The sequence below is a fragment of the Homalodisca vitripennis genome, chromosome 2 (genome assembly GCF_021130785.1).
Source record: "Homalodisca vitripennis isolate AUS2020 chromosome 2, UT_GWSS_2.1, whole genome shotgun sequence".
In the NCBI taxonomy this organism is placed as follows: domain Eukaryota; kingdom Metazoa; phylum Arthropoda; class Insecta; order Hemiptera; family Cicadellidae; genus Homalodisca; species Homalodisca vitripennis.
In genome coordinates this window covers 100,384,868-100,410,988 of record NC_060208.1, presented here as the reverse complement: position 1 = coordinate 100,410,988, position 26,121 = coordinate 100,384,868, and the positions used below count along the sequence as shown (strand labels likewise).

The 26,121-nt window shown below is 35.1% G+C and overlaps 1 protein-coding gene across 1 annotated transcript in view; it reads right to left on the bottom strand.

The window, feature by feature from the left end:
• LOC124354444 (chorion peroxidase) overlaps positions 1-26,121 on the bottom strand; it is a 98,802-nt gene that overhangs the window by 54,034 nt on the left and 18,647 nt on the right. Inside the window, exon 3 of the mRNA XM_046804892.1 lies at positions 3,315-3,454. Coding sequence (XP_046660848.1) covers positions 3,315-3,454 — 140 coding nt within the window. The remainder of the gene's footprint in view (positions 1-3,314; positions 3,455-26,121) is intronic.

Genomic DNA, 26,121 nt, shown 5'->3' with positions numbered 1-26,121 from the left:
ATTATTGTCCACGAACTGTGTTGCAGCCTCTATCCAAACGTTTTTTACACACTTTCGACTGACTCAGGTGGTGTTTTATTACTCTAAAAATCCACAACGGTCCCTGATGTGATTTAAACCAAAAATAAGATCTTGACAGGTCTATACATGTCTGGGCGAATAAATACAGAATAACGGTTGTCCGTTACATTAGGGCAAACCAGTGGATGTTTAGGCACGCTATTACCAGAAAATGTTAAGATACTGTGATGGAGATGAGTGAGGGTGGCTAATCGACGGGTCTACTTCACTGCTGAGTATGATTTAAGTGAGCTTATTCAGTGTAAAGAGCAGTTTAGTAAGCTTACAGTAAATCGGAGGACGTCGAAATCCAATTGTCCGCTTTAATGGTATTTTATAAAAGGGCTAGTCTTCCTTCGTCGAAGGTGGCAATGACACCATCCACCCCATTCCTCCATTTTAGTTTCGCCCGACCCCACGGTAACTCAAGAAGAGACGTTACTAATCCCCTTTACCCATCCTGAATATCTTTTCACTCCAGAGAAATAAAAACGCAAAAAACCTTTTAGACATGACGAGTGAAGTTTTCAGTTTGTTATCCTAATAAACAATAACAAGCATGATGCGGTCTTAAAAATTCTGTTCTGTGTTTGAGTAAACTAAAAACTGGAAATGATGCCCCAAGTTTTAATCGATAGCCAAAAACACCTATTAGACATGTATATTACTTTATAGTTTAATACGAATTTGGACAAAATGCTCGTGACTAACTTAGTATAAGTATATCCACTACCGGTATCTAAAAAAGTAGAAAAAGAAAAGTTATTGAAATTGAGGAAAGAGATCGTAGCGAACAAGAGTGCATTTTATGACATCTTGTAAGAAGGAAAAGTCATGTCATCACAAGGTTTGATAGTGATATAATGCTCGTTTGGTTTCCAGACGTATTTTATATTAGAAATAAAACTAACTGTTGTCAGCCTTTCTTAGAAAAGAAGTAATTTCATGATAACAAACCATGACGAATTCTCCTTTCTTTCAAAAACTATTACGCTTAATATAAAAGCAATTGTTAGAGAATAACAATAATTGCTTTTAAAGCTGTGCACTTGTGCAGGAACCCCTTTTCATTATGTAACAAACAGTGTAGGCTATAGTATTGTATATAGCTGAAGTACAATGGCAGGCTGACTGGCAGCAGCACAGAAGCTAGTATTGTCTCTTGTATTAGTAACAGAAGTGCCTGTCACTGCTCATGAGCTTGTAACAGGTATTTCCTCTTCAGGAACATAACAAGTAACGGGTCGGACAATACTCACAACTCTCCCGATAGAAAGTCAAATTATCATTGTAACACCTGCAACTGTCAATGCTGCTACTTTCCGGATTGCCTTCTGTTCTGTAAATGGAATATTTCAATGTTTTTAACCCCATTTCGAGGGAAAATTCACATGTTACGAAGGAACAGGACGCATAAAACTATGTGTATAAAAATTTGTTATGAACCAAAGTCGAATGAAATTTAAAATATTGCACACAGAATTAAAAGAAAAATAAATCATACGTTTTGTGATGTGATTTTGTAAGAGGTGAACATGGATATAAAACTTAATAAATGTGTTCAACTATATTATTAATAGCAGTGCAGCTATTTTATGAATTGCTTTGATTATTTTTAACGTACAACTGATCAGTCCTTTCAATTGAAGCAATTGAAGTTTATTAAATCCTCGAATTAATTCGAGAAACAAAATCGTTGAAATTAGATTGACAGTGTTTTTACTTTAGCATATAGTGAAGATAGTATAATATATTTCATTGGTTAAGAAATAGTTATTTTAATTTTTCGAAATAATTATAAGAATTATCCGTAACTGTAAGTTACCACAATACGTCAGCAGATCCTAGATACGGAATTAAATTTTATTAGAAACTTCGTCATTCACGAAGATGTTCTGAAAACAACGCTACACATAGAACTTTAATACTCTATTCCCTACGGTTTGGTTCATGCCTTTACTTTATTTTGACATAATGCTCATTATTGGGGTAATGTTTGATATGCCATATTCCAGCACACTGAATACACCAGGACACAGGAATATACTGAAGGAAAGAGAATGATTATCACCAAAGGACACTTAAGCAAATTGATGGCTCCGAATTCCACAGAAAGACACTTGAAGGCACCTGAGGAAACAGCAGGTACGGACTTGACAGCCAATCAACTTCATAATCAGATGGAATGGTCCCTCTGCTTTCACCAGTTGAGTAATAATCCACAACCGACGGACGATGTTCAAGGTTCGCCGGTGTCCTTGTCTGATGACTTTCCCTCTCCGCTGGCCGTGACACTCCCGTCTCGGACATCCACCCCACACCCTCTGCCCTTCCACATAGAGGTGGGATTCCTTCAGGAATCATCTTCTTTTGGATTCTAGCTGAGTTTAAACTTCTTTTATATTTTCAACTAACACTAAGCAGATCTCTGTTCTTCTTGGGATAGACTGATGGTACATCATTTGGGAATGTCCAACTACTTATCTCAGAAGAGGGTTGATAATACTGATGCTTTGAACAATTTCCGAAACATTCTGCATACGGGAATATAATATTAATGACATTTTACTGAAGACATCCTAAAAATAAATAAAGATCAGTTGAATTTACAGCAAACAATATCCTAATAGACCAGTAAAATGTGATCATACTTGGTTGCTAGTTATCACGCTTCTCATTCTTTAGGTTGTAATGAATCTACTATTCAACTAACTATTCAAAAACCGTTCAAAAATGAGCTCTACACAGTATGAGTGTACTATATTAGTAGTATATCAGGTAGAGATACTATATTATAGTATCTATAAACAATCAGTACCACTTCAACAATCATAAATGCTAACTCAACGGTTGCCTACCTGATATATTTAAAATAGTTGTTAGTGTTGGAAATAAACGATGAAAGCCTGTGTGATGAAACCAAACAGACATTCCTTCCCTCGATAAGAGATAAGTTAATACAGTATAGCATGTAGTATAAAAAACCATTATGCTTTTTGAAATGTGGTAGCTTTGGGATGGTTTAAAAAATAAACAACAAGTGTTTTATTTTATAATTCTCTTGGTGAGGGTACAGAGATATTCGTGAGAAAAAGTTGAAACTGAACACTTAGAAACCACGTAAAAGGTTTAATCCCTCATACTATGCATTCTACCTTCTTTACAGTTGGCCATTTCCTTATAGACTGCACTTATAATTCGTTGCTTTCTCTCTAAGGTTTTGTATTATTTTCGTTATGAGAAATCGTACTCACCGTATTGTGCAGGCAGCAACCTCAGGTAGGGTGTGTGGGCGGAGCCCCAGTCGGCATGTCTCGCGTTGTTGCATCCTCCGTCGGCAGCGCGGTACTTGGAAACTGAGCAGGGCTCGTGGCACAAGCAACCGCTCAAGATTCTGAAATAGAAGATGATAAATGTGAGAGAAATCGAGTTTTATGTACATTGAATCTCAATCTCAATGCTAACATCCCGGTGCATGGCTGACTACTCTGGTAAGTATACGCTGACACTTCACCTGTCGCCACTGCCGTAACATTTGGAATTTAATTCGAAACTATTTTGCTAACTTTTAAAGCTATTTAAAAGTCGATTATCAAGATTTAATTTATAAAAATCTGTGGTATTAAAGTAATTATTTCCTAAAATTATTTTGTTTTATTTTAGTTTGTCTGATATAAAAATATACATGTATTAATTTTAATTGGTCCCGATTTTAGATTGATTTTATTTGTAAAGGTGCCGTACAGAAAAAATTAATTTCGAAGATACACGAATTTTAATTTTTAAAGTTTAATTTATTTAAAAAATCATTTTTGGAAAATTTGACCTTGGAATCCTTGAATTTTAAATCGTAAATATCTTTTTAGTGACTGTTTTACTTTGAAACTACACTATGTAGTTACAACAATTTCTATTTTTGCTTTCCTAATTACCCTATAAAATAACTTATGATAAATAGTTGAAAATTTCAAAAACAGTGTACCCAGTGGAACACAAAACAACAAGAATTTATGGACGCTTAACCTGTACATCATGCTCTGCCTGCAGTTTAAATACCGATATGTAAAGTTTCTCGCAGTATCAAACACCTCAACGACATCGCACGATGCGACGTCAAGTGACGCAATTCCGATCGCTCTTCCGCCAAGATAACACAGACTGTGATGTCTCTACATAGCCATCATTAAAGCAAGGCTTGCACAAGTCGATTGCTTCCGCTTTCAGAAAGTGTTGAGCCAAGACCAAATGGCGACCAACCTGACGACATTACGCATCTAGTCCAAGTCGACTGCGTAAACAGAGACTGAAGAAAATCGCCCTACTCACCGAAAGATTGTCCAGTAATTTTCCAAAGACAAGTTCAATTTTTCAATAACAGGTACAATAGATTCTGTAACCGCTGTAGGGAATATCATTAGGTTCAGATTGGCAAAGATTATTCCTAACGTATCACTGCCATAGTTATAGGAAACATTTCCATATTCTCTTTGATCATAACAGCTTGTAATTCTCTAGCAGCTAATATATTTCCTGTAACGTTCAGGCTCGTGCCATTATCCATCGCTACCGAGAAGAGCGTGTCTTCGCCAGTTGGAAAACGCGCTACGCGCAAGTATTCCAAGCCCCTCTACCAAATGATTATACAAGAAACCTGTGTGCCAACCACGCGTAACTGCTGACTACACACAACAGATAGTACATCAAGGATCCCTGTACACCGCACATCTTTAGTAATGGACTCTTCCGGTTTTCACTCTTGGGATGGATCTTGTATACTAACCGTAATTGGCTAAACCACTAAACCGAGAAACGTTTCCCTTTTCATTTTCAGTCTTAGTATTAAAGCTTTGAGTGTTCTTCTTTTAAAACTCTTGGACTAATTGAGGCTAAATTTGGTATTGATATTTCTTGTACCAATTTACTGGAGAGTATTTTCTGGTCGGTATACCTTAAATACAGTCAATCGGCTAAGTTAAAAATCAATTCAGTACTGATGTATATTGAATCGTCTCGAAATTCATATAGCTAGCAAATTGAGTTTATTTAAAGGCTTTAGTAAATATCTAAAAAATAATTTGTTGTCCGCTAAATTCAAAATATTGTCACCAGGTGGAGGAATACGGCATTTACATTTATAATGTGAATGAAATAAGTGAAATTACTTTTATCAATCCATATTCTAAATGGTATCATAAACTGATGTTTTTATTTTGTTGCATAAAATCTATTGTTTCATTTCAAAACAGCAGTATTAGTGATATCGGTCGACACTTGTCAGTATCTGTGTCACCTGTCACATTGGAGACTTCCGAAATACAACCCTCAATTTCATCACCGTCAGACCAATGGTTCGGACCCCTGTTACAGAAACGTTCACGTAACCTGCGATCGCTCAGCTTTCTACCGTGTTTTGATTGCCAATAGATTACATACTTTCAACCGGTTCTCTTCCCGTCCCTCGTCCTTGCCCCTAGCATATATCCCTAGTTTCCTCCTGGTGACGTTTTACCGGGAGCTAAACCCAGTGTTTCTGTCTCAGTTTCTGTTCACTGATAATGAGAGCCATGTTGAGTTCCAGAGGTAAGTGTTTACTTTGTATACATTCGAGATAACAAATCATTGAGGCTAATCCTCTCCCAAAAATAGTAGAGAACAGAGACATCGTCTTTTTGTCGAGGACTAATACCTCAAACCACGAGATCTTTATAAATAATTGTCTCACTGCTCGACTGTTTAGGGCGATCACACAAGGATTCTCGGGAGTAACAATTTCAAATTTAATAGATCGATGAAGACGATCCCCAGATCCGCTGTATATGAAGGTAAAGAGGTGAGTTTATATTATTTCCATAGGGATTCTTTCTTTACCAATGGCGCTTTAATTAAAGATGCCAAACATTTTAAGAGATTGCGGTCTAATCCTATGTGCAAATTTTTATTGACCTCACACACGCTCAAAGAACGGGTGTGATAAACTACTGAGAGGAGACACAATTTTAAAGGGTTTAGATGCTTATTGAGTTGTCTAAAAATTAATATCAGAGGGTATGAATCTATATGAAAAGCTAGGTATTTACACTCAATTTACGTTTTAAAACTGAAAATAAAGTTTTCGACCTCTAAATCTTCTGGGTCACAAGAGTGTTAAAAACGGGCAGATGTAAAAGGGGATACGGGTCTTTTTAGTTATTGGAAACTATTCCTTTTTCTATTAATGCTGGATTAAATTTTACAATGATCAATTGCTAATTTATGTGGAAACCAACCCGAATAACTATTGCCCAATTATTTTTTTATTCACAATGAGGATTTAATAAAAATCGTGATTATATATTTTATATAGGATAAAAACAAATCAGAGTTCATATGTAAAATATACGAATTTGAAATGCAGTTGGAGTAGAACGACAACGATTAACTCAAAATGACAGGTTAGTGTTCAAAAAAATGTAAAGCCTCATTTCTGAGAACACATAACAGAAAGCTCGTGCCGTCTGGTGTAAAGTTTTGCTAGAAAACCATGACTAGGTTGATGAGCTTCCGAAATTCCCTGGCTGACCATTTGTTATAGTATGTGCATAACCTTGATCTGTAGACGCCCTGGACAGGTCACGGCTGTCTGGATCTCGTGCTCTTGTTACAGAACAGCGCCAGTCAAGGCCTTCTAGATCAGTTCCTGTTCGCGACATTAACCTTCGCTGAGCTGCAGTGCAGTAGCTGTTGCTCTGGGGATACAGCAGTTTCCTACACGTGATGCCTTATTTGTTCGTCCTGTAATTTCGATAAATCAAACTAAATAATGCAAATCGAAACACATAAATGAAAGGATAAATTTTTTTAGGCCTGAAGAAATCTCTAATTGAACCTAATTTTACCAACTTAACCCAACCAAATTTTTCTTTGTTGTTTTTAATTTGATAATTATTTAATCATACCAACTGCTCGAAACAGAAATTAAATCCCAAAATTTAAGAACCTAGAAATTGATAACAAAGAGTTGACTGAGTTCTTGTTTCTATCCAAAAACGTTTCAACGTAGCGTGGCATATATTTTAGAATCCCTCCCTGTTAATAAAGTATTTTTTAATTTTGTTATGTCTATATATGTAAGTAGTAGACTAAACCTTGAAGGGTTCATATTCTTGCACAAATTGTATATGTCCACTATTATCTCAATAAAAGTTCACTTTACTTTTGAAGTTTATAACACAAAAGCCGGTAACATAAATTAACACCAAATCATGACCTAGACAAAGTCAATTTTCTGACTGTGATCTCGAGTCTAAATTCTATCTTCACATTAGATGTTTAAACAAACTGATGCAGTCTTCTGAGAAATTATACTTTTAAAGCGATACAATAAATAATTATAATGTTGATAATGGACATTTTAATTCCAACTGAATGTCATAACCTTCTTACTTATAAGATTGGATGTTTGTTAATAAAAGTCATATTTTTGTAATTCACTAGCAGATAGGCTAAATACTTTTAAGTTCATATTTCAGGTCTTAGTAAAGTTTATAATGAATGATCAGATTTTATAGAAGTGAAAAATTTCGAACTTAGTACCAGACAAAAGAGATAATGAATGACATCAAAACGCCGCTACGCTTGAAGTTAGAGACCAACAATGTAGGCCTTACAAGTCGAAGATGAGGCGGGTCTCGGCTCATATATAGAGAGAAAGTAAATAAGCGTTGGGTGATTACGCCACAATTGTAAATGATGGGTTTGTGCATTACATTGACGTCAATGTAGTGATTTATGAACATACAGTGATTCACAATGTTCGGGTGTTTACTTTATTTGGTTAGAGTTGAGGAATTCACGAGTAGAAATCAATGTATTTCTTTGTCACTGTATAAAACAACATTATTTACTATCTGGCCGGAGCATCAGTTTCGCTTCACGGTAATCGCATTATTATGCGTTGTATGTTAATTAACTTAATGTTAATCATACATATTATATATTATGACTCTGTACCATATGGATGGAAATGCTTGAATATACAAAAAATCTGAAATGAATGCATAGATTAACTTTTATGAAGTGAGAATAGTGAAGGAAGATAATTGATAAGCAGAGAGTAAAATAGAGCTAAACTCAACATTTGCATTGAATGAACCATTCACACCATAGTTGTGTTGCGGGTTTACTACACACAACAATGAGTAGGAAACTCGGTTTCTCTGCCGTGCTTTGGGATCGTGTCAAAAAATCATAGTGCTCTCAATTCTGCACCTAACGAGGCAACGAGAAGCCTTATTCTGTCTATCTTCATGGGTCACTGGCATGTGCGAGGATCTTATCAAACAGATACATATATATATTATATATATATATATATATATATATATATATATATATATATGTATGTATGTATAGGAATAGGACAAGGTCGATGGTACTGATAAAAAATATCACAGACAGTATTTAATCTTGCGCTAAATCTAAACTCAGTTCCAAGTCCGACATCTTAGACAGCTTGACCACGTGTACGTGCGCGTGCTTTAGCACGTGTTGCCGAGAATACGTTTTGAATACTGCAATCATGGCAAGTAGAAGTAGACAAGTAGTAGTATTGTCGGGGTACTCTACTGTTTCGGTCTTGCTGGACACTTTCAGACGAACGTGGAGTCCACATTCTGGGAGTCAAGTTTGTGACAGTCAGATTTCAGACGCTGCACTAAGCGAAAATGAAATGAAACTAAACTAAGTATTCACAGAAAATTGAAATTGTTACGACCGAAATTCAAAGACCACATTTATGTCTTACGCAGTTTAGACATTAACAAAGGGTGGAACTTATAACTATCCTGATTAGTTTTGTTATCTAAGCATGTAATATATACAATACATTTATAATCTTCATATTGATATTGAGATAGATATAGTTCTAGATATCCATAGAATAGTAATTATAGTTTAGAGCTACTTTGCTTCTTTAATAACGCAACGTAGTTTTGTTAGGAATCGAAATGTAAATGTAGCAAAAGGATTAAACGTACCAAATGATTAACTTATTTTACAGATAGTATTTTGAACTTTAAAACATTTTTTTATGTTATTTTAAAGTGTTATCAGCGAAGAGAATTAATTCACAAGAATTCAGTAGGTATATAAACAGTCAGTTTCTTAACATTAATTTATTTTAAAATATTAATTTCGTTCACTTCTCCTTCTATTATGTCAATTGAAAAGAGATTAAGGAGTTTAAGGACTGATTATATAAACAGGTTCTTGATGAAAATTACTCGAAAGAAAATCTTTTTTTGTATGTAAAGTTTATGTTTTTCGTAACTATACGCTGGCTTTAAAATATTCCTTTGAATAATTTATCTAATTAATAGACAAACATTCTTAAAACTACATGTGTTTTCTCGTATTTTTTCTACCTCTCTTTCCTACATTGCATTATATGTTTAGATATATTTTATATGCCTATATCTCGCTATGTAATTGCCGAATTTACTCAACCAGGCAGACCTGCCGTGAATGAACATTAGCTTGTCTCAGCCTATCATATCTATTGTAACACAAAGATCAGTAAAGAACCTTGCAAGAACGATTTGCAATCTCGTATTAGGTAGTCTACAATGTACGAGTACGTCACACAGTGTCTCGTAACAGACTTCGCCCAGGTTGCATGAAAACTTTCAAGTCTATTCTTTGTTTGAAGGTTATTTTTGACGATGGAAGGATTGTGAAGGTAATAGGATTTTTCCGGACATTTGCCATCGTTCAGTGAAACAAGAAATCAGTAACACTACGTTTCGAGATCTGCAATCTGATCTCTTCTTCAGGTAATAACTAACCTAATACATAATTACAAACTAGGTTAAAATAAAAAAAATCATGTCAAATATTTGTTTAAATATTGTTGAAATACCATTTCAAGTCTATATAGCTCATTTCATTCTGATTAGTTAAGTTAAATTCGTTAATATATGAGATGTTAAAACATCATATGATCGTAATCAATTTGTTTGCACATTTATTAATTCTGCGATTCTCTCATTTCCATCATAGTTACATATAAGACCAATGTAAAAATTGAAGACTCTTGAACTTTCGATGCACAACGTTAAAGTGTTTGTTATCGCTCAGCCAAGTCCCATTAATTGACATTAATTATCTTCTAGCCTGATGTTCCTTATTTATATAAACGAAGCTTTATGCAAATCGTAAGTCTACATGTCAATTTCTTCTCGAGATATCGTGCGGACAAATCTCATACTCCCCACTAAGCGAAAAATGAAATGGACCTAAACTCAACATTCGCAGAAAATTGAAATTTTGATGACAGAAATCCAAAACACTAAGTGTACAACAGTTTAGACGTTAAGTTTGTTTGCCAGACAGACAGACAAACAGAAATGAAATTTTTTCCCTCCCCCAAGTTATAGGCTTTGCTAACGCTCAGCTAACAAGTGAAAGAAAGTGTAAATGATTATTACTAATTATTAATTACAGACATAATAACTGAGAAATGGTCGGTGAAGACGCATATCTAGTGGGCAATTAATTACTCACAGCAATGGAATTATAAAACGTCATATTAATCAGCTGACTGTTGAGAAAATTAATACCTATCGTTATGTTGGCAACAGTGATGAGCTGGTCAGATTGATGTCTTCACCACACACAACGTTGGTGCTAACGAGTGTACTATACAAAGACATCATTACGCGGTTATGTCGTACTTTGTTATAGTCTGTGATTTATTTGAGTAACTGGTCTTTCAATTGTGTACCGCCTCTTTCATTGTATTTACAACTGCAATCTATAACAAGGGAATTTTGTTTTTTAATCCAAAATTTTCTTAAATATGTAAGATATATGCTTATATTAAAGAAAATTAAATATACGTGTAAAACAATAATAATTATTAAAGTAGTTTTTGGTCATTTCTGTCATACTATAACTGGCAAAACATTGGTTTTCTAAAGTTTAATAATATAATTCAAAACACTATTTATTCTAAATTCTGACTGTCTCCGTGTGGTAGTTTTAATGCTAGGATTGAAGTCTAGTCATCCTGAAAGGATAATATTATACCCAAAGAAAAATGAGAAATAATATAGGTTAACATTAAGCAGGACACTAATATTATAGCAAATATTTCAAAATGCTTGTCGGAAATTAAACCTCAAAAATATAATGTATGTACTCCTTAGAAACTGGTATCAAAAACATTATTAATATTATCTAAAATATTATTTAAATTACGGTAATTACGTTTCTTTCTTTATATGAAAAATATAGCACAATATTAATATATAGGGTGTCAATTAAGTCTGGAACCTCTTTTTTAATTTTTGAACCATAATAGAAAGAAATACCAAAGTTCACACGTGCTTACTGGTGATAGTAACGCACACATCTGCCCAATTACCGACCGGATAATCCCTTTGGGAGACGGTCCACAAGGAGTCAGACAAAATTCTTAAATAGCAGCATATGTCAAGTTTGGTATCAAATTAAAGGTCTTACTTAGCAGAGTACAATGCCGCAAACCGGACTTCAAAAGGTGGATTCATTCAGTAGTTATAGCTATTTGAATTTTAAAACAATTGAACAATGTAAATTATTAAGTATTACAAGTAAACACCAATTTTTAAGTACCTGTGATCAAAGTAAGTGTTCAAAATGTTCCCCTCCCATCATCTGACAATGTAGTAATCGAAGCCAGGAATCAATAATTATTACCAATAACACAACTACTGTTAGAATATGAAAGTGGCATTGAGTCATATACAGCATCTACAGAAACTTAACGTTTGGGCAGGTATTATAGGAAATCAAATTATGGGCCCATTATTTATCAATGGTAATTTAAATGGTGACTCGTATCTAGCAATGCTCCAAAATGAGATAATTCGTGCACTACAAGCTGCTCTTGGTCGACAATTTCAAAGAATTTATTTCCAACAAGATGGCGCACCACCACACTTTGCTCTCCTTGTTAGAGAATACTTGGATACAATATTCCTTCACAGATGGATTGGAAGACGTGGTGCAGTAGAGTGGCCTGCTCGTTCCCCTGATTTATCTCCGCTGGATTTTTTTCTTTGGGGATACCTCAAAGATAAAGCTTATCGTACTAAGCCTCGAGATTTGGCGCACCTAAGAAATCTCATAGTCCAAGAAGCTCAAGATATTCCTCGTGACTACCTTCAAAATGCAGTGGATGGCTTTTACAACCGCCTAGGACATTGCCAGACGATGGTAGGGGAACATTTTGAACACTTACTTTGATCACAGGTACTTAAAACTTGGTGTTTACTTGTAATACTTAATAATTTACATTGTTCAATTGTTTTAAAATTAAAATAGCTATAACTACTGAATGAATCCACCTTTTTAAGTCCGGTTTGCGGCATTGTACTCTGCTAAGTAAGACCTTTAATTTGATACCAAACTTAACATATGCTGCTATTTAAGAATTTTGTCTGACTCCTTGTGGACCGTCCCCCAAAGGGATTATCTGGTCGGTAATTGGGCAGATATGTGCGTTACTATCACCAGTAAGCACGTGTGAACTTTGGTATTTTTTTATATTGTGGTTTAAAAATTAAAAAAGAGGTTCCAGACTTAATTGACACCCTGTATAAGTTTACTATTGTTATAAGTAATATTTAATACTTTTTTTTATTTTTGCAAAATATTCGTTCTAAAATGAGCCAATAATCTATGGGTATAATAATAATAATTAGTTATAAATAAGTAAATATCGTCACCAGTCCAGTTAACTTACACGTATATGTACTAAGTATTTATATAAAAATGTTTTACCAAATCGAATGTATCATATTCAAGATTTGGCTCTAATTGTATGATCAACTTCAGCTACTGTTAAACCAACTCAATACAATGGCTTGATTCTGCTAGCACACATTCATCTGGTATAAACAAAACTTCTTTTCGATTTTATTGAGGCTCTTAATTTGTTGTGTACCACATGACATTTACTGTTTTATAAGAAATATCCCTTATATATTATCAAGAAAACAATGTTTAGATGATAGTTTTACGATAGTTTTAGCACAGTAGTTATTATTGGATTGCATCTGGTCGAAAATAAATGTTCAAGTTGGCTGTAATTTCAATTCATTGTCTCTGACCTCATCTCCATACAAATGCGATCGAATATCATAGGAGCTATTGCTATAAAAGTACACTTCCATGCATATGGTTTGATGCACGCACGTGGCTAGCAGTGCTGTTGTGTAGGAAGCTGTAATTACCATTATGGTCAAATCCCGCCCTTACGCCTGTCGCTACGAGCAAGCGAACATGTAACACAACCGGTTTATGTAGGAAACAACACGGTTGCTAGAAATAGGTCAGGAAAAGGGATAACGTGTTTTCAATGCTGTAAGATATTTTGTCCTCACTATTATTTAACCTGTTTACAAATAGGTGCTGAGACGTAATTGTATTTTAAAAGAGGAGGTATTAGTTACAATTGTTCACATCGCCAGTTTCTGAACACGGTAAGCCAACTCATATACGAACATGCCTTTTTGGAAGCAAAATTAGAACTTTGAAATCACCTCTGCCACTTAACTGCGCCGGTTTTAGTAGTAAGGTGATTGTGCCTCTTTAATATCACAATGGTATTAATTCACCAATATCAATAGACACAATATTAGTTAGTAATAATATAATTATTATGTGTTGTGTTATAATACTTAAATTTCTTCTTTTTAAGCTATGAGCAAGGACGTAGCGAGGAAAACATTGGAGGGGTCAAGATGAAAGTGAGGGACCTCCCCCGGAAACGTTCAAATTTTTACAACTTTCAAATTTAAAACGCAAAATAGTGAATTCTACTCCAAGGTTTTAAGTCTTTGAATAGTTTACATTTACGATTGATATTCATAATTAATTGTGAATGCACTGCTTTAGTAGGTTGTACAGGATTAATAATTGAAATTGATTAGACTTATATAGTCATCTAATTACGAACAAAATGCTTTTATTGTCTGTAAAACACAGTACATAGTATACAAATGTACAGTGATAAATTATAATATATAAAAGTGTTTTTACAAAAGTAAAAATTTTCTAGACTTCTGAGCCACGGTATATAGTACTTGCTCTGGGGAAACTGATATTTCCCCGTGGTGGACAGAGAGTAAAGCAAGTGCAGTCAACTGCTCACTCCCCATTTTGTTCCTTAAAAAGCTCTTGACCCGTTGCAATGTTGAGAACGATCTTTCACCAGTACATGTCGACACATGAAGTGTCTCTAACACTTTAAACAAACGAAATTTATGTGGAAAAGCTGATTGTCACACCTGGAGATACTCGGTAAATAGAGTTCGGAAAGTCATTATAAATAGAAGTTCGGCTTTAAGAGACTGCGTAGTAAAATGAGTTTAAACTGATTTGGTAATGAAGATCAAGTAAGAACCATTATAGTAATAATGAATTACTTAAATAATAACAATCGTTTGCTAAAATAGTAATTTAAGACATTGCAAATTTGGGAGAGGTCCGGATCCCTTGGACCCTCCGCTGGTTACGTCCTTGGCTATGAGAAACATTTACAAATATATTTTAAAGTAATGACTACACCGAAAGAAGTTAGGTCAGCGTCAGTCAAGTTTCATTTTCTTATAGACAAAAAACTAAACTATTAATTTTAAACTATTAAATTTTGTTTGGATAAATTAGTATAATTAATTATTCATAATTACGCTTTTTATAACTTCAGGCGAGCGGAACAAGGGTAAGCACCACAATGCGGGAGTACGTGGTAGTCAACTTTCAAAACTTGAATTACTAACGTGTTTATTATTGTAAAATATTTTGTGCACTCTAAGCACGTGTTTGAATGTTAATATCACATATTTGTGACTCGTTCAAGATTCTAAGTAGCATATATAAATGCTGTAATTCGGTTGCTTCCTGGTTATAGCTCCGAAATTGTATATGAAAAGTTTATATGATAAATATAACAACAAGTATATAAATAAGACAGACATTTTTGACTGAACAATAAAATATACGTATCAATTATGAAATTAACTCCAAGTATCTCGATTCGAGACCAGTGTAAAATATGTAATTTATAAATAGTTGTATTATTTTTGGTTTCTTCGTCATTTATTACAACTTTATAAGCAAAATTGTTCTACAGCTCGTTGTTGGTGTCTGCTTGAGGTTGTGTGTTGAATTTAGAACGATTGCGTGTTATAGTTAGTTATAATATAGTTATAATTAACTATAACACGGTTATATATTATAATATATAATTATTGTTATATAATGTGATATTTGTAATTTCGTTGTGTTTGTTGGCAACTAAAATTTCTAGATGCTAAACTAAATACAATAACAAGAGCTATTGCAATTAATTAACAAAAGTAAGAATAAGAAAGTGTTGAAAGTGTGACTGCCATGAAGCTTAATAATTATACGATATTTGTATTGTCTCTCGCGCCGTTTTGGGTGCTTGGGTATATCAAAATTGTAGGCCCACAAGTGACACAAACGCGCGCGTGCGCGTACTTAAACACACACTATAGGACAGTTGTTTAACACAAGATATTTGTATTGTCTCATGCGAGACGTGCTGGACCCTCCCCTTGAATACACCGGTGTTACACCGTGACGGAACAAGAATACAGTCAAGGTTATCACAGGCACGGTCAATGATTACCTCACACTGTAGGAGAGAAACCTGATCCCTCCGATGTTTGAAGCACCCGTTATACTATACGTACAGGATGCCGACATGCCGAGGACAGCCTGCACCCAAGGGTAATGAGCCAGCTTGTGGACGGAGGCGGCCATTGCGTAATGCGGTAGCCTCCTCCGATACCAGAATACCGCCCACCAATACCTTTCTCTGGGCCACTTTCTACCTCTCACAGACAGACACAGAGAGGCGTGCGTGCGTGTGTGCGTGCGTGCACCCAGTGAAAGTCACCGATCCCATCCCATCCTCAGTCGGCCGCTAACAACTGGTAACTTGTAATTTTGCAGGCAGACAATGAGAAGTGAGCCGAGAATGCGAGTATTGTCGTCTGATGACGGTATCGGATTCCTATCCGAAACGTCGCGTTTCTACTCTTTACATCCGTTATATTTAGGAATTATAAATATACTATAAAAAGTCGACAACTTTGTGATAGGTCTGTCGTTGAGTAAAATGATTCTATTACTGTAATACATTATGTTTGGTATTAACCAACAAATATGAACACAAAATCCAGAAATTGTTGATCATCTAAATTCGGGTGCCATAAATAATTTATTATTTATAACCAGGAAAAAGACGTCAGGACTATAGTACTTCTACATTTAAAATGACATGTCATGATCAGTTAGCCAATGCGATACAGCAGTCTTGGAACAAGTCATAGGAGCAATATCACTTCCTTCTGTTGACAAGTTTGACTGCTCTCTGAGTCATCGAATACGATCCATTTCAATTCAATTAATTTATAACATATTATGTTTTCTATAATGAAGGAAATGAGTTCAAATACTACTATATAACTTATTATAAAAGATTGCAAGTTATAAGGCCGCATTATTCCTTTATAGGATCCAAAAAAATCCCTATAAAGATCCTTGGTATATGTTCGCACTACATCAACATATTACCTAATACAATAACATTTATAATCAATTTCCTAATATCTTCACGTGAATTATAAAAATACGATTCCGTTACTTAGCAATAAAAAACTAGATTATGTACATCGTGAGACAAGGTAATAACTCGCAATGGCCAGATAGTCTATAATCCTTCAGGGCTTTCCAAATGGTGCATAAAATTTCACTTAGACATTCCTCATATTAAATACACTCTTTTTAGTGGTTAGCCTGCCATAATTCGTTGCTAAACTAGACTATTAGAGTATCCATAAAGTTTCCATACTCACCGGTTAACATAGATTCTGAGAAACCTAAATGATATATGTGGTTATGTAACCCGCTTAGTCATATTACCAGGGGCACTTCTTTGACGTCTCTGGAAATACCGATGATGGGATACCCTAGAGGAGGTTCTACGTGTCCGTTCCCTGTCTTTCATTTCTCAGCTGCTCGTCATGAGTGTAGCGCTTGGCAGAGTGAGTATTGCCTCAGAACGCCCAAGGGCCGGTAATTCCTTGGTGACATTTTGGTCAAGGATGTTTGCTTTCCAATGATTTGTAAAGCAAACAGTTTCATAGTTTAAAACCGAGGGTTTGGACTGTATTTATGTTAATTAAGAAACTACAAAGTTCCTGTTCCTGATATCCGGCAATTTTATATTTACGTCAAAAAGAGCAAGCAGTAAGGAATTGAAAATTTGGACTTTGGCTTAGGTGAAAGACTAAGAGACCAATGTTTACTTGTTTTAAATAATCCCACGATGTCAGAAGAACTTCCAAATTTAATGACATGGGAAAACAAACGCTTCTAATTGAAAATGTCCAACAATAGCGACAATCATTTAAATAATCAATATTCAATCATCATTAACAATGTTCAAACGGAAAAACACAGCAATAAAAATTAGTTAACTGAATTCAAAAGCTTATAAACAATATGGATTCTCAACAAAGAAACAAAGCTGATTTTACTAGTGTTTGTATACGATGTGGAAAAATTGACGTTTTATGTCCCGCTGGTAAAAGCAGATGAAATGTAACACAATGGGCCATTGGGTATCTGTATGCATAAGAGTAAATGTAACACATTAACAAGTAAACGAGTTAATATGGACAAGGACGATTCCGGCTCAGAGGAGGACTATAGTGAGAAAGAAAGGAAGAAGAACATAGACACGAGGTAAAACAAAATTAGATGAAAAATATGGAAACACACTATTATGGTTATTATGCAGACATAAAATATAAAACGCATTGTCTGATCTCTGAAGAAACTGTTTGCTATTATCTGGAAGATTGCTGGGTCGCCCTAACTTCATTTATTTACCACCCATCAACGAAGTGGTTTTATAACGGACTTATCTTGTAATTGTTCCTCTATGGAAGGCAAGAATGCAATTACAAAGATTGTTCGCGAGGACTATTGTAGGCCTCTTATCCCCACCACAGATTGAAGGAACAAAGATTAAAAGGGATTTTTTTCATTTATTTTTTGTCATTTTAAGATCTGTTAAAAACTGTCTCTACTGTATGGGTATTTTATTTTTTAAATGTCCATTTAACCGGGCATAATCTATTATGATGATGATAACTGACTATCATCCGTCAGTACTAAAAGTCTGAAAGTTTTAATTATACTAAAAAATACTTGGAATTAAAAGTTAAAACGATGATATTCCAGATAGATTATTTTAAGCAGTATTTAACAATTACCACATGGGCGTATCACCTGAATGTAATTCAACACTATACTATAACACTTTTCGACAACGGGTTTTTACTTTTATGGTTTTTTATTTGTTTTAAAATAACACCAGCAGTTTTATAATGACATGTCTATGAGAGTAAAGCATTTGCGTTTCTCTTAATCGCCAGTATTTTGTGTCGGAACAAATAGCCTCAAAATTAGAGTTATATCTTGAAATTATTTTCTAAACTAGAAATTAGTCTTAAGTGTGTGTCATTACTTCAGACTGATAGCTGTACCTAGTAGCTAAGTGTTCAGGGTCATTCCAGGAGCTTCGAATCGTGATTTGAGCGCGGGACTTTTGGACGCGAATTATTATTTGAGTTTAGTCTAGAGGGATGGACCTCCAAATAATACAAAATGTCTTACAACGAGACTGTGTTTCCTTTGCTGAATATCAGTTTCATCACTACTTGTTGTGTATATTGGTTCGTGTTAAAATCTCAAACCCGGCGAAACATGGGGATTGTAATGTTAACAGAAGAATTGTACCAATTATGGGTACCATAATAAATAACGAACGCTATTTGTGTGTAAACGATAATTTTAATAAATTTTACCAGTAATTTTCCTGTATTTCAAGTTATAACTCAAAGTCTTAGGAATTGTCATTCTGACGAATATCTGATTGGAAGAAGATCTCAGTAACATATTCTCAGAGTCTTGGAGATATTATGAATTAATTGATTTTAACTATGACCGGATTTATTTTGAATTGGGATAATTATCTAACACACAAAGATACGTTACATTCACAGTATAATAAATCAGTTGTTTGAAAAGTGTTTAGAGCTATTAAACGTACGATCAATTATTCATCATATGTTTCAAACAGTAATATTGTTCAACGAAACAGTTACATGCCTTATAGTTATAGCAGTATTTAAGTAATGCCTTTAATTAAAGTGGCTTATTAAAGGAATATGTTTGTAGTACTAAAAGATTGTTATACATCGGCGAATACACTTGGACAAAAGTTAAACTAAGTTGATGAACTTTTGGTCATTACAGTTGCTTAACTTTGTGAGATGAGTGTCTTTAACTTACCTGCAAGTACCTGTGAAGTAATACCTGTACGTCGTATAAAGTTTTATTTGCAGATATAAACTACTGTTAGCAGTCAGTGAAGTGTTCAAATGTTTCTGAGCGCAAGAATTTGAAGTCATGACTGTTATATTTATAATTTTGGGTGGATGTATTATTTTGTGAAACGTTTTAGTAGGGATAATCATACATAATAATACAATATTATAGTATAGTATGAAACAATGGTCAAAAGTTTGTTCAACTTTCATCGGAATATTAAGGAAGGAGTAAACTTTAAGCCTTAGTTAGATTGCTATCCTCCGTCGGCTATATAAGTTTTATTTGTTCAAATATGCAGTAACTATATGATGATATATTTTTATAGCTAAAATATCCATAATGTGTTGAGTAAATTGCATAAATAAATCAAGTCCGAAACTAACTCGTACAGACAGGACGAGCAACATAATTACTCTGAAATTATATGGTTCAAAAATTAATTCCAGCAGTTTAGAGAAGGACTTAAAATCAACTTATTTATCCAAAAGGTTAAAATATGACTATTTAACTTGGCATTTATTGGCATTATTGCCAATATTGTTTGCTATATATTAAAGGCAACTCCAATTTGCTTTGACGTGGCTATTAAATACTATGTTGCAGATAAAGTAAAACATAAAAATTAAAATTCTTTAAACATCTGAACTCAAAGAGATGGAAGAAAGGCCTGATTGAAAGACGACTTAAGATTAGTGAGAGCGCCAGCGAGAATAGGTATAAACCTAATCCCAGAATTATGCTCAGGAATAAATTATCTTATTCGCACTCACGTTAATCGCACATCTGTTCAACCACAGCCTCCCAGAAATCGAGTGACTTCTATTACCAACAAGATATGTCACATATTGTAAAACGACAGAAAACGTAGTCTGCTTATATCAAATTGATACGTTTTTCAGTTATTCAGTCTACAACTCTTTATTGTTAAAACTTTTTTTACAAAAAGAGCAATGCCATAATAGTAGAGCTGAGAAAATGTATGTAGAATCGTACGATCTGTCCATGGCACTGAATGATCCACCAAGCGAGAATAATTAGTTTCGACGGCTACGGTTACTGATTATTAACACAAAAATCCACAATATAAATATTCACAAATGTGTAAACGAGGATACAAAGATTTAACCACGGAGAACGTCACAGAATGCCTCGTCATCTTTGTGTTTGACCACACAACAAATGCATTTCTCTAAAGGGCCGGATTTCCTGGATGTCTTCGCCGCCGTGACCACTAATGTCTTGACCGCCGTCTGATGTTTTCCTTGTGCGGAAATTAAATCCGGATCATGCCGGTTAGCGGTAACCTGTCCCTTACACATTACACAAAACAGTCACTGCGGGCAGATTAGTTTATTGTGGTGAACCACATCCACAAAACCGCGACAAATGAATTGGGCATTATGTTGCGTTATTAGTTGGATTTCAAATGCACACACGTAATAAGCAAACAATGGAAGCAATGTATCCTGTCTGTACACTTTTTTTTAATTACAGTTTGGTTCGGGTGCCAATCTCGTTTTTGAGTTTTTTTATGGGTGGAGAAGAAGGGTAATTATAGGGTGACCGGACTTTATTCAATATTTTTTTAACCATAGTAATAAGTAGGATGTATGGAAATTGTTAACCAAAACTTTGAATATTTATCTAAGCTTAGATTAAATTAAATTAATAACTATTTTCTCTTGCTTTATAAGACATATCCAACTACTAGTTTACTTGTACATCTGGAACATTTGTAATTAAAACCTGCCTAATAAAAGAAGTAGAGTCCAAAAAATGCGAGGATTTCTTACTATATTCTAATGAAATTTGAAAATTGTATTTAGCCAAAGAGGATAGAAAATGATTGTCTCTGTCCCTAGTTTACTTCACTTGTCTTTAAGTACTTACATGAGTGACGGTTCTGTCAAGGAAAAAACCCTACATTATGGTGACAGTAAAACTAATAACACTTTCTAAACTAAAGCATCAAGAAAAATTACCTTGATCCCTTATTCGTAAAAAGTTTAGAAAACCTAAACGTAAGAGATGGCCCAATCTTGCCCACTTTGGTACAGATCGTGTCATGGAAATTCTCCCTTCCTTTCAAAGCAGCATGACCGAGACAGTGCCCTCCTCGTCGATCTCGGCAAGAGAAGGCGCTAATATCCAACCCTTACCTAAACCTGATATCCTGTTATTCCTAAAGCCGAAACAAGTTTAAAGTGTAGTACAGGATTTCTCAGCCTCTTGAACTAACGGAATATTGTAGAATCAATAGAAAAGGCGTTATAACAGAACACTTATACTTTACGGAACTAAATATATTGCTTACGGAATCCTTGATATTGCTTTTAATTATCACTTCTCGGGTTCGTATACAGCTGAATCGAACGTAACCATCTTTTGAAGTTTCATCCATGTATGTTGAAGGGGTTTAGGAGTTCAACCTAGGATTTAGGTTGAGGTAAATATTCTGTTTTAAACATTCCTGTTACTTCTTAATTCCTCTCTAAGAAACGAATGTTCTCTAGAGCCACGATGCTCTACGACATCCTTGAACACTAGCTCAGGAACTACCTAATGTAATACCAAAACATTTTAGTCAAACATTGATGATTTTGTACAATGGCTGAATACCAGTAGTACAAGGAAGGTGAGTATGGATAGATTAGATAGATTACGCGGCCAAGAGATTATGTGTTGTTCACTTTTAACAGTTCCAGTGCATAATCTTAGATTTTAAACAAGAAACAGGGGTATAGTGTCTGTCTCTTCTTATACTGTTTTTACGATAGAATATTTGGGCTCTATGTTCTTTCAAACTATTATTTTGAAGTGAATAATAAATTATTAATGAAGTTTTTAAGAGACAAAGTTTCGGAAATATTTTATTCTTTTCTCTCTATTCATTATTAAATTTACATCTTTAAAGGGCATCGTTTTAATTTAACATTAAAGACAAGTATAAAATAAGCTGTAATTGCTCGCTGTAAGCAATGCCTTGCCTATGAACAATAAACAGTTAATCACGGGTTTGAATAACCTTCAACACAACAAACTGTTTCTACTCTAAGTAACCTCAAGCTTTATTGCTTTGCGTTTAAAGTACTTGTTGTTATACGATATTATTTGAAGATTATTTTTAATGTTTCCTTGTCCATGAACGCATTTCATTAGAGACTGTATCTTAACGTTGTGAAAAGAGAACTGGCTGAGTGATCTCTGGTCCTACCCATTACGAGAAAACATCATATATTTACATTTTTGTAAGCGAGTTGTATTCGCTTCCACTGTTAAGTAAACAAGTGTAAATCCTTCCTTAATACCATTGTGGCACGCGTAGCATGCACGGGTATCTGTTAATCGCATTATAATTTGAATTAAGCGCGGTTTTCCCGCTTTCCAAACCGGATATTATCAGTGAGCCATGAGCGAAGAAGGCGCGGGTGGCCTTGGAGGAAGGAGAAGGAGAAGAGAAGGTGCGGCGTCTGAGTGGACCGACCAGGGCAGGGTGAAGGACGAAGAAAGTGGTCTGTCGTTGTCGTGACTTACTGATCTGCCAGCTCTCCTCACGACAGCGACAACGGAACAGCTCGTAAATGTTCGGTACACTTCGGGATTATGTGTGCCTGGTAGTAAGATCAATGTCTATTGAGGTTGTAGTGGTCTATTCTGAAGTAATATTCATGTTGGATACCTCCAAACAACCTGAGACAAGACGGCTTAAAACCCCGTTCACATTTTGACCATCAAGTGGTTAGGCCTGTTTGTGAAAGAGTGAAAAATGTTTTAGTTGTTAGAACATATTCTAACGTGCGTGGAATATCTTTCGCGGATCAACTATTTCACTATATAATTCATTTACTTTCTCAATTGTGTTTCAGCAGATTATATAATGTATCTGCGTTGTATTTATTTGTAGAATATATGTTGTGTTGGTAAACACAAAAATATATATAAATGAAATCCTGTCCCTTTAAGAATTATTTATGTCTTACCGTTGTCTAGGGTATAATTAATGCAATAATATGTCAAATTGTAGCTTGGAATTTCAAGCAGCCACAAACATTTTATTCTTGTAATCTGTATTTAGGAAAATTCGGTAAGGGAGAAAAATGTGTAGTACACGCTGTGTGTGATTCCATGAAAAAGGTCATGCACAACTTGGAAGTCACAAAGCTACATATTCGGAAACGGTATTCTGGCTATGATGTAACTAAAGAAACTGAATACGAACATAAAGACAATATGGAGAGGGGTTCCTTACTCGCGGCAAATCACCATAACACTAATGGTAAACACAACACAAAATTGAAAAAGAACACTTAAAATCCATTGTTTTTCACAACTATAGATACAATTTTCAGTTCATATTTTTTGGACTTGTTTGTTACCTAAGATTGCAACAAATCCTACATGGCTTTTCTGCAACCATTGCTTGATACATTGAACGAATGTGCAACATGGTTATTAACAGACCTGGCCTGAGTAACTCACACATGACGACCGTGCGTATGTAATGGATGAATGTATGACCAATGTGTATATATATATATATATATATATATATGGAAAATGTATATAAAAATGGATGAATGTATATAACAATGTATGACCATTCATATATCATTGTTTGGTCTTCGTATTCGTCGTTGGTTAGTTAGGCTTCAGGCCGTCACAAAACAGCTCCGACACTCAATAAACCTGTATAAGTAGATAAGTATTATGGTAGGTTTCGGTTTAATCGTCGACTAAAGATGTTTATCCTCAGCGGAAGCTAAATTTTCAAAATTTAAATATTTGTGTTAACTCATCATTCTGTCCACCTAAACCAGATTTTTGATTCATCCGGCACGCATAAACCAGAATGTGCATTCATCCGGTCTACCTAAGCAGAATGCACATTCATACGGCCCACATAGACCTGAACAGAAATTCATACATTTCAGTTAAAGCAGAATGTGCATTCATCCTGTCCACCTAAACCAGAATGTGCATTCGTCCGGCCCAACTAAACAAGAATGTGCATTCATCCGGCCCAACTAAACCAGAAAGTGCATTCATCCGGCCCAAATAAACCAGAAAGTGCATTCATCCGGCACACCTAGACTACAAGGTGCAGTAGAGCGGCGCTTGCCTGCGCTATTACAGAGCAATTAACGAACGTCGCGCCGCGTCGTCGCTCGAACTCCAGCCAAGGCTGCTTATTACCGCACTTCCCCACATTCCCGCGGTTTCGTAATCGAAAACCGCACCGACGAATTACATAAGGCCGAATTTTAACTGGGCCGAATCCGATACTGTCCTAGTTTGGCCAGATTACGCAAAGTAGGTAATTCCGTGTTTCGAAGAATCAAATCATTTATTCGTTTAAAACACAATATACAAGTTATGAACACGTCATTAATACAATAGTTGTATTAAAACAATGCTTGTTAAAATAAGTAACAGAAAAAAAAACATACTGCCGTTATTAAAATTACTAATTTGCTACGAAAAGAAGTTCTTAATTATTGTATATAGCATTTTTTCCAGGAAAGATGTTTTTACTTTACTTTGAACTTGGACTCTGAATTTGCATCCTTAATATCAATGGGCAAGGCGTTATAAATTCTAACGCATAGGTGATACTATTCGTTTTCATACCCTATGTGGAATGCTTGTGAACTGCCAGCATGTTCCTGCCTCTCGTATTGTACGAGTGATAAGACCCACTGGCAGCCTTTTTGATAAGGCTAGGGTTCCTTATAACAAAAATGCAGCACTCACAACCCACCAAGCCCGCAAGGGTCAGAATTATAAGTGATTTAAATGGGACCTACATGACTATTTGCTTTTAAGCTTTAAAACAGTTCTAATGCACCATTCTAAATATGTTAATAAACTTCTTGCAATTGAGATTCCCCAAAATATTACCCCATATCGTATGATAGATTCTACGTTGGAGAAGTATACAGTAACGAGCTTCCGAAGACTACACACCCGGGAGAGGCGGCCCAGAGCAAAGCACATGGAACGAAGACGCCGACAAACGTGTTCTACGTGGAAGTCCCAAAAGCTTGGCAAAAAAGTGATTATTTTAAGGGACTATCGTTAGGGAGAATAATGGAGTCTAAGTTTATACCGGTGATCCACTCTTAAAACCAAAGTGTTTAGATAAGATGTTTTACTACAATTCAGGGATAGTCCATTACAAGTAAACGATTTGTAGCACTCCTCTGCACTCAATTTTGAGGACAAGGATGACTGAAGAGCATGATGACTGAGATACCTCAAGCGTGCAGTCATCAGCGTACATGACTATTTGGCCCTGCTTAATATGTAGAGGCAGATCGTTCATGTATATTACAAAAAGTAGTGGCCCAAGAATGGAGCCCTGGGGGATTTCATGACTGAGAACTCTAGTGTCTGACTGATACATATTTTTATTACTTGCAAGTTGCACAGCTTGCCTCTTTCCAGAAATGTACGGTTTGAACAAAATCAGGGCGGGGTTTCATGATAAAGTGTAATGAAAGTTTGTGATTTTTTAACCATATGAAAGTAATAATATGGAATAAACTTAAAAGCGTTTGATTGTGTATTGGTAACATCTTTAAAATGATATATATCTATTATTGTTATACG